Source organism: Candida tropicalis (genome assembly GCF_000006335.3).
Source record: "Candida tropicalis MYA-3404 genomic scaffold supercont3.2, whole genome shotgun sequence".
Lineage (NCBI taxonomy): Eukaryota > Fungi > Ascomycota > Pichiomycetes > Serinales > Debaryomycetaceae > Candida > Candida tropicalis.
In genome coordinates this window covers 179,986-193,664 of record NW_003020049.1, presented here as the reverse complement: position 1 = coordinate 193,664, position 13,679 = coordinate 179,986, and the positions used below count along the sequence as shown (strand labels likewise).

At 33.1% G+C, this 13,679-nt stretch overlaps 2 protein-coding genes across 2 annotated transcripts; both read right to left on the bottom strand. All coding sequences in view use genetic code 12, as the record gives it.

The window, feature by feature from the left end:
- Positions 1 to 406: 406 nt before the first annotated feature.
- CHK1 (Chk1p) lies at positions 407 to 7,918 on the bottom strand (the record flags this gene model as incomplete). Its single annotated transcript, XM_002546829.1, has 1 exon — positions 407 to 7,918. The coding sequence occupies one exon, from the start codon at positions 7,916 to 7,918 to the stop codon at positions 407 to 409; it is 7,512 nt and encodes a 2,503-aa protein (XP_002546875.1).
- Positions 7,919 to 11,724: 3,806 nt separating this feature from the next.
- Positions 11,725 to 12,591, bottom strand: FEN12 (fatty acid elongase; the record flags this gene model as incomplete). Its single annotated transcript, XM_002546828.1, has 1 exon — positions 11,725 to 12,591. The coding sequence occupies one exon, from the start codon at positions 12,589 to 12,591 to the stop codon at positions 11,725 to 11,727; it is 867 nt and encodes a 288-aa protein (XP_002546874.1).
- Between the last annotated feature and the right edge of the window lie 1,088 nt (positions 12,592 to 13,679).

The window sequence follows — 13,679 nt, the reverse complement described above, 5'->3', positions numbered from 1 at the left end:
TGATGAAAAGAAAGTCACGTTTTTTTTTAATTCTTCTAACAAATCAAGGGGTAAGAAGAAGAAAAAAAAAAGAGGGAATATGGAAGAGAAGGAAAGTGATTAAGATATAGGGTACACATTCCAATAGCAATTTTCAATTTCAACCAAGGATTCTTAATTAATGAATGGAATGAATGACAAATAATTTATAATACCTCAAAAGGGATACACAAAATAAATTATTGCCCATATAAAACTAACTAAACTAACTAAAATAATGTATAAACGGCTAAAAAAAGAAAGAAAAGAATCGTAGATACAGTTTGATACTTCATTTATATAGTAATACACAGACTAAGAATTATTCAAATTAACTTAACTAATAGTAAACACGAAGTAAAGAGTAAGAAAACATACGTATAAGATATCACTTATGTACAATTTCACCTAATTTTGTCAACACTTTCTTCAACTCTCCAGGTAAAATAGGTTTGGAGATAAAATCAACCATACCAGCTTCCAAACATCTATCTTTATCATCACCAGCTACATTTGCTGTCAATGCAACAATCAATGGAATAAAATCTCCTTTTTCTTTAGCATAAAATGATTCTTTCAACTCTTTGGTAGCAGCAAGTCCATCTTTACGTGGCATTTGAATATCCATTAATATAACATCATATTTCTCTCCCTTTTCAAGCAATTCATTACATTTCTCCAATACGACAACACCGTCCTTAGCATGATCAGCTTTATAGCCCAACTTCTCTAAATGCTTGGAACATACTTTATAATTCAACAAGTTGTCTTCCGCCAACAATATTCTCAATGGATATTCATCAGCTAATTTTCCAGTACTTATTTCTTTGGTGGTGGTGGTGGCTGATGATGAAGAATCTGGTTTTGATTTGTCATTCGTGTTTGAATCCTTCTCAATGATTCTTATAAGTCTCTCTCTTTGGATAGGGCATAATAAAGTATCATATTTCTCAAACTCAGCAGGCAATGCTATACCAAATCGAGTCAACACTATAATACGACCTTTTGGTGGTGACTGCTTTGTATCAGCAGTAAACTTCTCAATAACAGTACGGCCAATGAAAAGCAATCCGTAATCATTGATATTCTCCACTTCTTTCAAATCACTAACCACGGTAGCATTAAGTTGATAATATTCAAGTATATTCTTTAATGACAAGGATGTTAACTCATGTGAAGTGTAAATCAAACACTTTTGGTTATCCACCCCTTTCAACTTTGGTACAGAGGAAGCAACAGTACCTCTTAATCCAACAGTCAAATAAAATGTCGTACCCTTCCCATAATCACTTTCAAATCTTAATTTACCACCCATGATTTCTGCAAGTTTTTTAGAAATTGCCAAACCTAAACCTGCACCTCCAAACTCACGTCTAGATGATCCATCAACCTGTGAAAATGCTCCAAAAACTTTAGTCTGCGATTGATCAGGAATACCAATACCGGTGTCTTTAACTGACACTTTAAGTTCATATCTGTTATCTCCAATTTTAGTGGCACTGCAAGAAACAGAAACGTAACCAGTAGATGTAAATTTAATAGCATTCCCTACCAAATTAATCACAATCTGCCTAAATCGAGTAACATCCCCAACCACAGATTCAATTTCTGGACAATTGTTAAAGAACACCAACTCAATTTCACTTGTGGTGACAACTTCTCCACCAAGTTGAATTGCACTTTCAATACAGTCATTCAATGAGAATGGTGCATTATCTAAAGTGAAAGAACCGTGTTCGATCTTGGAAAATGCCAAAATACCATCAATTATATTCAAAGTAATCATTGCCGAAGATTTGATTGCCTCCACATAATCCCTTTGGGTGTGGGTCAATGTGGTATCCAATAAGAAAATGGAAAAGGACAACAATGAATTAAATGGAGTTCTAATTTCATGTGACATGTTGGCCAAGAAACTTGCCTTTTCAGCTGTAGCATCTTCCGCCGCCAGTTTGGCTATTTCCATTTGTGATAACAATTTGTTCTTGCCCAAAGCCACAGTTGCTTGGTAACAGAAAAGTTGCAAAATGTCACATTTTCTTTCATCAAATAATGTCTCGTTCCTATTGGTTTTACTACCACCTTCCAAATAAATCACACCATAAGTTTCCCATTGATTCTTAAGTGGCATACAAATACATGTACAATCGTCATTTGCTTCAAAATATTCAAGTTCAAATCGGTTGACAAAATCAATTCGATCAGCATCTTTGTTAATGGTTTCTCCGGTATTTAATACATGGATAAGTAACTGGTACGGACAAATGTCTGTTCTGCTACTCAATGGAACTTTATCTAATGAATAAACATGCTGATCAGATCCAACTGTTTCAAGCATTGGTTCGTCATTGTTTAATGTAACCACAACACCAAATTCAGCCTCTGAAAACTTAATCACAGCCGATAATAATTCCAAAAGAATACTCTTTTCGTCAGGTGCTTCTGATATAGCTAAACATTCACGAATTGCCATATTCAAATCAACTTGCGGTTCTTCTTCGGTAATTCTCATTTTAGACGCTGCTGATGTACCGGAATGTCCTCGATGGTTCCTCTTGTTCAGTCCATTGGAGGACCTATTTGATGAAATTGAATTTAACAGGCTGGTATTTATTGTCAACAGAGGTCTCAAAGACACAGGCATAGAATCGGAACCGTTATTCATCGACAATCCTGGCCAAGTAAGACTTCTTTCTTTATCTTCTTCGATATATTCAGCAAATTCAAGTTCATAAAATTTAAGAAAATCAACCATTTCTAAACGTCTTAAAATATCTAACCCTTGTTTTGCCATTTTAGCAATTCTGCGTTTACTTTGTTTAGAATAAACCAACCATCTAGCACAGTCAAAACTTGACCATAAAACATCACATAAAAGACCATGTTCTCGTGCAATGTCAATCGATTCTTCAAATATATCAAGAATTCGTAAATTATCCCCATTTGGTTTTCGGATTTCCTCCATTGCTTCCATAATTAGCAATTTCGATGCGAATGTCGATTCATTGGTTTGAGACCACAATTTGAACTTGTCCAAATGACGAGATAATATGGTGTTTCTCAATTCTTTGTCTTTGATTATCTCTGGCAGACAATAGGTAAGTACTTTGGAAGTTAAAACATAGTACCTTTGATGCAAAAGTAGAACAGGACATTGTTCCAGAATAGCCTCAACTTTAGTTAGAATCAATTCAGCTGCTTCGTCGTATCTTTTTTTAACAGCCATGGCCTGCAAAACAACCACATAATAACAAAACTGTGCCACTGGACATTCATACGAGAAATCATAATTTGATAAAAACTCCTTCAACCTCACTTTTCCAAACAATACCGATTCACAATCATACATGAAATTACTACCATATGGTGTCTTGGATTTGGATCTCAAATTTGATCTTGATTTCAATAATATAGATGATCTATAACCCTTTCCACTGGTGTATAGCAACATAACTTTGGAAATGCCAACTAGCAATTCAGTAACAGACGAACTTGAAATAGCATCATTTCTAACAGTATCCATACCCATCTCAACGTAATTCAAAATCTGTTCAATGGAATCAAAGAAAATTGCACATGTACTGATGTAAATATTATATATGGATTGAGCATACGACAATGATATTTCTGGTGCTCGATTCACCAACGCAATAGCAACCAGGCACAATTCTTTTGCCTTGATCATTCCTGAACTGGTGCTTGTTTCAACAAAACTGGTTGCAAAATCTAACATAAACAAAGCACAATATGGAGATGAACCGTGTGAATAGATTTGACTCGTGGCATAAGCAACAAGAGCATTTCTAAGATCATTTCTTCTATCCATTCTTAATGGAGGGATAATCTCACTGGCAATTTGATACATCAATAAAGTTCTACCATTGGTACATGTTTTTCCATCCAATATGTGTCGGATTTCTGGAACTGAAAGTGGAAGTTTCCTCATCAACTTCTCATATAGATGCTTGTTCTTTTTCTCGTCAAATGAAATAGGAACCCCGAGTGTCTGCAAAGATTCAATGGCAATTTGGTAAGCTTCTTCAAGCTGCCCAAGTTCAATTTTACATTTAACCAACTGAAGGGAAAATACCAATCTATCAAATCCAAACTTTTTTTGTGCATTTTCCATAACTTCCAAACATTCTTGAAATTCACTTAAATTGAAATGGTTCTGAGCAATTGTCAATATTGACTTTAACTGAGTTTTAGAATCAAGGTTGTAAACTAAATCCCCAATTACTTCAAAAAACCACTGAGATAATTTCATATTATATGTAGATAAGGCATATCTCCCTGCTTGAACCAAAACTTCAACATATTTCTCATTCTCTTCTGGCTTGGCAACTTCATACGAATTTCTAAAGTGAACTGCCATTTGAAGATATCCACCAATATTTAAAACACGTTCTTTGGTAATGGTATTGTAAAATCTCAACCCGCACAACCTGGATAATTCTTTAAACTTACCACTAATGGTCAACTCTCTGATTGTATGTGAACAAAGAGAATCGTGGTAAAATCTGTAACTACATAATGTAGCCAATTCCCAAATATTGTCATCGGTCAAGTCAAATGGAGTGTCGTCAGAACAAATCAAGTGGAAAGGAACCTTATAATATGTACTAGTTGGAATAATAATCTTGGAAGCAACACACGCTTGTAATAATTTAAAAACTTCGCCCATAGGTAATCCAGATGCAACTGTTAAATCAGAAAGGTGAAATCCTGCACCAGTAGAAATAACTGCCGCAATATCAATCAACGCTTTGGATTCAGGAGTAGTACATGCTGTCATGAATCTTCTCGCGAGTTCATCTCTGCATATTCCGGTAACGCCAATATCACTTATATCGGGTAAAAAATATCCACAACTTCCATCGTGAACATAACGCATTTTACCCAATATTCTTGCCATTCTAGAAATATAAATCATAAGGATTGCATTTCCACATGAAACATCATATAACTTGGCAAAACTTTCTTCGACATACAGCAATACTGGATTCTCTTGACTTGGTACCAACGTTCCGGTACTTGTTGGAGATCCATGTAATGAATTCATCTTAGATTTACTGCTTGCTCGCTCATCAATGAAACCAGCTGATTCCATGATGTAGTTAATACCAGTTTCCTTCAGAATACATGGAACGATAAAGTGATGTAATTTCATCTTGGTCTGTTGTGCATACCTGAAAAATGATTCCATTCTGTCATTTACATTAAAATCAAGTAGTTGATCATGATTCAATGTATATGCGGTAACTATTTTCACCGTAACTGGTGAATCTGTCTGATCTCCAAAATCTAAAATGTCACATAGTGTTACCCATGCCTCTTCAGTACACCATTGCAAGTCATCGATAAATATTGTCAATCCTTGCATGGCAACAATTTTATAAAATTCTTTCAAAATCTGTTTGAACTTAACTTCCAATCTTGCCGTTTGATCATCTTTGAAGAAAGTTCCGGGAGTTGAAACTGAAGTTTTGTGTTGATAAATTGAAGTATATTTAGCACCAAGTAATTTCTTGAAATCAGGAATGAGGTAAAACAAAATACTCATGTCCAAAGGAATATTCTTGACTATTAATTCTCTCCATGAATCCTGAATTTCTTGTGAACATTCTAATATTTGACTAATGATTTTCAGTACTCCATCAACAAGAAATTTATACATATAATTATCAGTAGCGGAGATACTAAATTTGAACGAGCAATAAAAATCATACTTCAAGAAAGCGTGTGCTCTGAGATCATTTAAAATCAATGTTTTACCAGTACCAGTGTCACCAGAAAGGAAAAACAAGTTAACATCCAGGCGACATGAACGAAAAGAATCCATTACCTGGTTATAAAAACACTCTCGTCCAATGAATCTCATACCAGTGTGGATTACTGGTGAATGGCCAACTTTCTCTGGATGTGACAAAGTTTCTTTAACAAGATACTTCAGATATTCGCTGGATTTGGACCAGTGGTTCCACACAGATTCACCTAAGGATTTTACTTTTTCAATGTACAGATTTTTTACAGATATCAAATCTTTCAATAAAGCATAACTATCAGTATATCTATCGGAAGGATCTTTCTCTAATAACTTCATTATAATGGAACTTAATTTTTCAGAAATCCAACTTGATGCAAGCAGATATGGAGAGATAGGTTTCTGGAAAATATGCATTCTTATTATCGTCTGGGGATTAGTACTCTTGAATGGTAATGTTCCGAGAAGAATTTCATACAAAATCACACCTAGTGAGTAGAAATCAGACCGATAATCAACAATTTTATTCACAACACCAGAAACTTCAGGAGCCATGTACGGAATCAAATCAGGGATTTGGCAAAGATGTCTTTGTCTATAACCATAAGTGCAGTTTTCCAGATAACTAAATGCAAACCCCCAGCCACTGATTTTAATATCATTACTATCAATAGCTGATTTTACCAATTGTGAACTTGTTAACCCGTTATGAACAAATCCCAACTCATGCACAACAGCCAATGTTTCCACTACTTTGATAAAATCGGATAAAATTTCAATCACTTTTAAGGATGTTTTAGGGTTACTGCAAACAAACTTGGAAAGTCTTCTGAAAAGCAGATCATTGGTGCCTGAGTTACCTGTAGTCATGAAATCAGCACCATCAGTAGTTGGAGTCAAAATAGAGCTGCTGCTTCCAATTGATTTTCTTCGTGATCCATTTGATGAGAACGATCCTTGTCTGTGGCTCAGTTGATCGGGTGGTGCATCAGAACTAATTTCTTTGAATGTTCTATATTCGTTATCTTTGTAAACAATGGCAAATCTTTTTTGAGTTTGGCATTCAGAAGGATGTTTCAATTGATGATCATCATCGATTACAGTGAAACTCAATACTTCATTGGGATATAAGACACCTGGAAGATCTATCGGTAACGTCGAACGAATTTTAGCAGCATCTTTGTCAAGTACCGGTACATCTATTTCAGGAGTATATTTGTTAGTCAATGTTTCATTGGACCATATTCGGTGTTTATGAACTATATTCTGACCAGAAAGAAGATACCATTCGTTCAAGAATCGAGAAAGTGACATATTCTTGTTGATGTTAGGTGATAGTCTAATCAAAACATGGGTGTTGATATCTATTGCTCCACGTTTAGGACACACTATTTTACAGGAATTAATTGATGGGTCGGCTGATTTCTTAACACCATTATACATTAGATTTGTTTGGACAGTAGTGGTTCCAAATCTTTTCAACAAGGAAAATCCGGGTATTGAGTCGGGCATAAGATTGGCAGAATCTAAGCTTAAATCACCTGTTGGCAGTAGGTTTTTGGGGGAGATGTTACTATTGAGATTTTGACTTAGATATTCCAAATGGCTTCTCATATAATTGATATTATTCAAATATGAAGAATTTCCTAATGAGACATTATCACTTGTATCCAGGGACATTGAAGTAGATGTTTCGTCAACAGACTTGTTTGACGCCAATGAAGAACGTTCTTCCATCAAGTTGGCCATACTTTGATGGATATTTATTGACAGTTCCAGAGTTTCATCACCTGCCCTAGTAGTTATGGTATGATCAAATGAGTATTCATTCAACGCAAACTCCGTAATAGGTGTCACGTCTATTTCTTTGGAAGATGTCGGTGTATCAAGACTTAAAGCAGAAGGTGGTTGCGATGAATCGGTGCTAGTGGCAGATATTGGGATGTTTAATTTTGTAGGCCTAGCTGGCATATTCTTTTTCGGATTATTGGGAGTGAATGAAAAGCCGTTTTTAAGTGTATCTCTGCCACTCCTAGGTATTGAAGGAAATACTTCGTCTTTAGACGGAGTTGTACTAGTATCATGAGGATCGATTCGTGTAGGCGACGGTACTGTCTCTTCATTCAGAAAATTCATTGCAAATGATGTGGGATAATCCTTTAATCTAACTAACCTTGAAAGGGCGGGAGCAAATCGTTGTTAACGAGATCAATCAATAGTGATTATATAAAGGTGATAATGAAGTTCAAACTAATACAACAAATTAAAGATATTGACCCCAGACAGTAATAAAACAAGGATTCTTTGATGATAAAAGGGAGATGACTGGTAAAATAAAGAAATATTGAAAATGATGATAAGTAAGAATATGTGATATTGACTTGTCGCCAAAATAGAAAAAAATAAAATAAAATATTGAAGTTGGTTTGCTTATCCTACAAAAAAAAAAAAAAGAATGCCATTAGAGAGTGAGTGAATTTTTCTTTTTCATTTGCTCTTTGTAACAAATTATCCACATAATTACCGATATACGTCAAGCACAAAATAAGAGAAAGAAAGAAAAGAGAAATTATTAATGGCAACTGAGTCCTATCGCCTGTTGAAAGGGGTTAACCAATATATATGTGTGTTCGACCCTTGAATACTACCTGGTGTTGATTGATCAATGCTCCTTGATTTTTCCCCAGTCATGAGGCTAAATTATTATAACTTGATTAAAATAAATAAATCCGGGAGACAAGGGAAAAAAAATTGTCGCAACCAATTTGAATTCTTTTTTTTTTTTTACAGCACAAAAAAAGAAAAAGAGACAAACAGAATTTAGTCAAAGACCCGTAATTAACTTTCTTGGTTTGTCCTTGTCGTTGTTTGTCACTTCACGCCCCGCCCACCCAACACAATATTTTGTTTTTTGGTTATTTTTGTTCACACACAACCCACACTATACAAAACAATGATTAACTAATCACAGGGATTCCCGCCTTGGTTGCCATTTCTCCTTGATTGTTATTATTCTGAAATCAGTACGTCAAGATGGTACTCTACTCTACCACCTAAATGCAACTAATCAATCTATTATAGATGAGACAATAGTTTAATTATGGTGTGCTCATTCACAATGCCACCACGCGTAATGGCCATCCGCTCATGGTTCTAGCCTTCCACCATTACAAATTTTTTATTAATTATATATACAGAATACTCTTGTCGCCTTATTTTTTTTTTCTCTCTCTCTCTTTTTGTTCTAACGCACAGCATTGATTGTTGTTGCTGACGATGGTCGTAACTCGTATCAGATTTGATTATTCGGAAGTAATGACGACTTACGGTGATGCTTTTGAACGGCTAAGATGAATTGAAAGTCAAAATTAGATTGATGGATGTCATCCTCGGGCTGCAATTTCTCCTCTCTCTCCTATCTCCTATCTCCCCTCTCTCTCTGTATTGATTTAAGCTTTTGTATTTTATTGATTGTAAAGAAAGGTAAATTCAAAATTATACAAGTAATATTGACCCGCCTTGGAGGAATCCACCACGCCTTTCTTTCAATTATTTTTTTATGTTTGCTATTGATGGACCAAAATGATTTTTTCACGCCAAAAATATCCACGTGACTGGTTGTAAAATTATTCAACTTAATGAAACTATAATTTATTTAACTCGGTCAGGGATGAAACAAGACACTATCAAAGACGACAAAATTCGGATTATATTGAAATTCATAATTAAGAAATCCATTAATTGAACTCCTTTTGAGATTGACCATGTTTGAATGGTTTGAATAGTATTACCATCAAAACTGTATTTAATTAATCCCAAACTTGAAACAAAAGCTATTGATATATACCATATTGAACATTCTAGGGATTTGCGACAGCTACTTTTTGATACTAACCTTTTATTTTGAAACTCTTCATAAGCAACCCAAATATGAAATGCAGAATAAAGACCATGATATATAGAACTCCATAAAAGGTATGCTTCAATTAAATTAAAATCTTTTCCCATCTGGGTTGTATATTATCAAAAATGTTGTTTAATAAAGGATGTTTTTCAATTTGATTGAACTGGCTAAGTGAAATTTACTCCAATTTATAAACAAAATTTTTATGAAAATATATCCATTCTGAAGAAATGTAAAACCTAAATAGAATAATTCTTATGGTTATACTGTATCAGCAGGTTGAGATAGACCATATAAATAACACCTTAAAGTATGTTCATTAAAAGAAAACTTAAGAACCTATAAAATCATCAACAATATCAAAGAACAAACCATATTCTCAATACCAAAATTAAACTATTGGTTTGCATCATGAATTCTATTTAAAAGCATAATTAATTTGACTCTTTGTTTTTCCCAATACCCATCAAGTAAGAAATTAGCCTGATCAAAATGATAAAGTGCCCAAATAGCAGACATTTTAAACCCATCTGAATATATACAATCAGATAATTCATTTTTGGAACTCCTGTTGATACAATTGATTTACCATTTTATTTTAATAGTATACATTCTTTAAAATTTCAAATTCATTATTTAAAGGTAATGAAAACTTTAAAGATTTTCTATATCTAATTGAATATTAAGTAAAATTTCATTTATTCTTTCAAGTGGATCTTCAATTGAATTTCCTGGTAATTTTCTTGGTCAATATCAAATTGATTAGTTGAAAAAATCTAAACTGTCTTTAGAAGCTTGTACTTTTTTATTTCTATAGCAAATGTAAAAAGTTCGAGTTGGATTTTTATAAGAATATGATTGACATATGTTCACAGATGTATAAATTTGTGATATCACATAAGATTTTATCTCTCAGGAATAGCTCTTTTATTTCATTTAATTTCCAATATGAAATATACTTGAAAATATGTTCAATGAACTCAGTTGGTAAATTGATGATTTTCATGGTTTTTAAATTAGGAATAAAGATATGTTAAATAAAGGAAAACAGAAGAAATGATTGAAATTCAATAAAAAAAATGCAAACTTGTGTTTGAATTGAAATATAATAATGTATTTGAGGAATTTCATTAATTCTACTAAAACTACTACTTCATCTTACTGAATTCAGTTTAAATCACAAGTAAACGATAATCAAATAATGTTTATTATATATTCTCTCTAATTTCCTGCAATTTGTTGATTCTACTTAACGATTAATAAGCCACTTGTTTTTCTGAAAAAGCAATGGGTCCCCCCTTGCATAAGATGAGAAATAATAATCTTTCAGGGGGAAAATACGTAAATAATCCGTGTATGATTTTATATTTCCTTAGATAGTACAAAATTCACCTCATGAATTCAAAGAGAAATGAATACCTTTGTATATATTAGAACTTCATTTGGTTATATATAGCTGATATTTCCTTCAGTAATTATTACCAGTCAATTTTGATTTATTTTAGTTTATCATATGTGGAATAAACACCCAATCTCGAGCAAAAACCAATAAATATGATCATAATGTATTATATATCAATTGACGTCGTTTACTACCGCTAGATTTTGTTCATGCTGTCAAATGTAAGCCGTTGCCAATACTATCCTCCTCGTCTACTACAAGGATACATCGGACTTGTAACAAATCTCCTAATGATTGCTTATTTAAGCGATTCAACAGAAGTGAGGAGAAAATTCTAATAATACTTTATCTATAACTAATTAAATTCATTTATTATATTATAATTAATATGTAATTATTGGGTACACGTGACATGTGGGGTAGTGAAAGCAAAAAAAAGGTATGGGATTTAGAAAGAAAGAAAGAAAAAAAATTGACACGTCTTCTTCTTATAACCACAAACCTATAATTTTCACAATTTGGGTTTACTAAACAGAATATCACAATTAAGGTCTCTATCTAACAGAAAACCAATTAAATGAAAATTTTCCATTTAGATTTTATTGATTGTTTTTATCATTGTTCTTGTTAAGAAATCTAATCTTTCTTTGATTTCTTTCCCTTTTTGTAAGTATTGTAGTAGAATGCAATGAATAAAACCAAATAACTGGACAAGATGGAACAACCAACAATGGCAGCTCTTTCGGTACCATGACAATCTCTTAAAAGACCAAAATATTTGTAGGCGTAATAAGTAGTAGTGGCGTAATAAACAACATATAAATCAATGACGAATTGAATAATTTGGAATCTAGTAACCCATTCTTTCCACCAAACTCTAATACCTCTAGCAGCTAAGAAATAGTACCAGTACATAACAACATGAACACCCAAATTCAAAGTAATTGGAACCCATTGAACAGAAGTGTAACCAACTAATTGAGTGTAACATAACAAAGCAGTAGCACCATGATGGTAAGTATGTAAGAATGTTAATTTCTTTTGTCTAAGAACCAAGAAAACAGTATCAATCAATTCAATAAATTTAGTAATATAATTCAAATAATATAAAACAACCAATTTTTGAGTATAAGCTTGTGGAGAACAAACAGAATAATGAGGACCACCATGAGCAAAAATTGGAATGATTTGTTCCAAGATTAATAATAATAAAGTTAATGATAAAGTAGTTAAAAATAAATTATGAATTTGAAAAATTCCATTTAATTTAATAACTGGTAAATTCAAAGCTCTAATAACGGCTCTACCACCAAAAATAACAGTGTAATAAATAGCAATAATGGCTGCTGCTTCACGGAAAGTAGATAATGGGGTAACACCATTAACAAATTCAAATTCAGATGGAATGAAACGATTATTGGAGATTTTTGAAACAACATAATCGAAAATCGGCCATAATTGGATACCGAAAGGAGTTTCCAAACTTGGAATTGGTAAAGCCATGATGAACAATATATGTATATATAAGAAGATGTAAAGAGTTTACTTTCTATCGAATAAAAAACTGAAAAACCAAAAAGAAAGAAAAAAAGAAATGAAAACAAGTTTGGTTTTGGTTTTTTTTTCGTTCTATGGAATGTGTTGATTTTTTTTCTTCTTCTTCTTCTTCTTTCAAGTAGTGTGTACATACACAAAGTTGTAAGTAAGTAAGAGAGAGCAAAAGAAAAATTTTCTTTTTCTGCTTTCGTTAGGTGACATAATTGTTTGATCAGAATTACGCGAACGACAACAACATTGATATGTAGATCTCATATTAATATCAGCTACGCGAATGATAAATACTTCTGTCAGAAGTACGATTGTTATTTTAGGTTACATCAAACATGGAGCTCTTTCTCTTTTGTTCCCGTACCGAGTTGACTTTTTATAAACACATGAAATTGCCATTAATATCCGGCGATCCACGTAATCTCCGAACTATTACCACTATTCAATAATGTATGCTAAATCAAACTATGATCCTAAACTATCAATTACAAACTATTATCACTACGTGTAATTTTATGTAGGTGAGATAAATCATCTTCAGATCTATATTATCAAGATCTTGTACAACAGGTACAATACATTTAAAGTTACTCACAAAACATTATTTACTTACTTTTTGCTCTCATTTTTTTTATTAATTAATTCTTTATGATGTCAAGTGGATCGAGAGGTGGTGAGTGGAGAGGGGGAAGGGGATAATTGAATTGAACTTATCACCACTTTCCAGAGGTTCCGAAATAGGGGGGTATAACTAGTGAATACCAGCTATAAAAGAAAAAAAAAATCTCGGCCTGGTTGTGGTTACCATTGTTGTATGTATTTACATATATTATCTTGAACAATTTTTTTTTTCATTCATAGATGATTCCCATTTCTGTAGATATTACAACCATACTTTTGAGTCAAAATTACGACTCATTTCCAACAAATAAGCCCAATTCTTAATTTTTCTTTTTTTTTGGCTTTTTTACTTGTTCTTTGGGTTTCCCTTTTGGGGATTATTTTTCACGCCGCACACAATCGGACAAATATTTCACATGAAA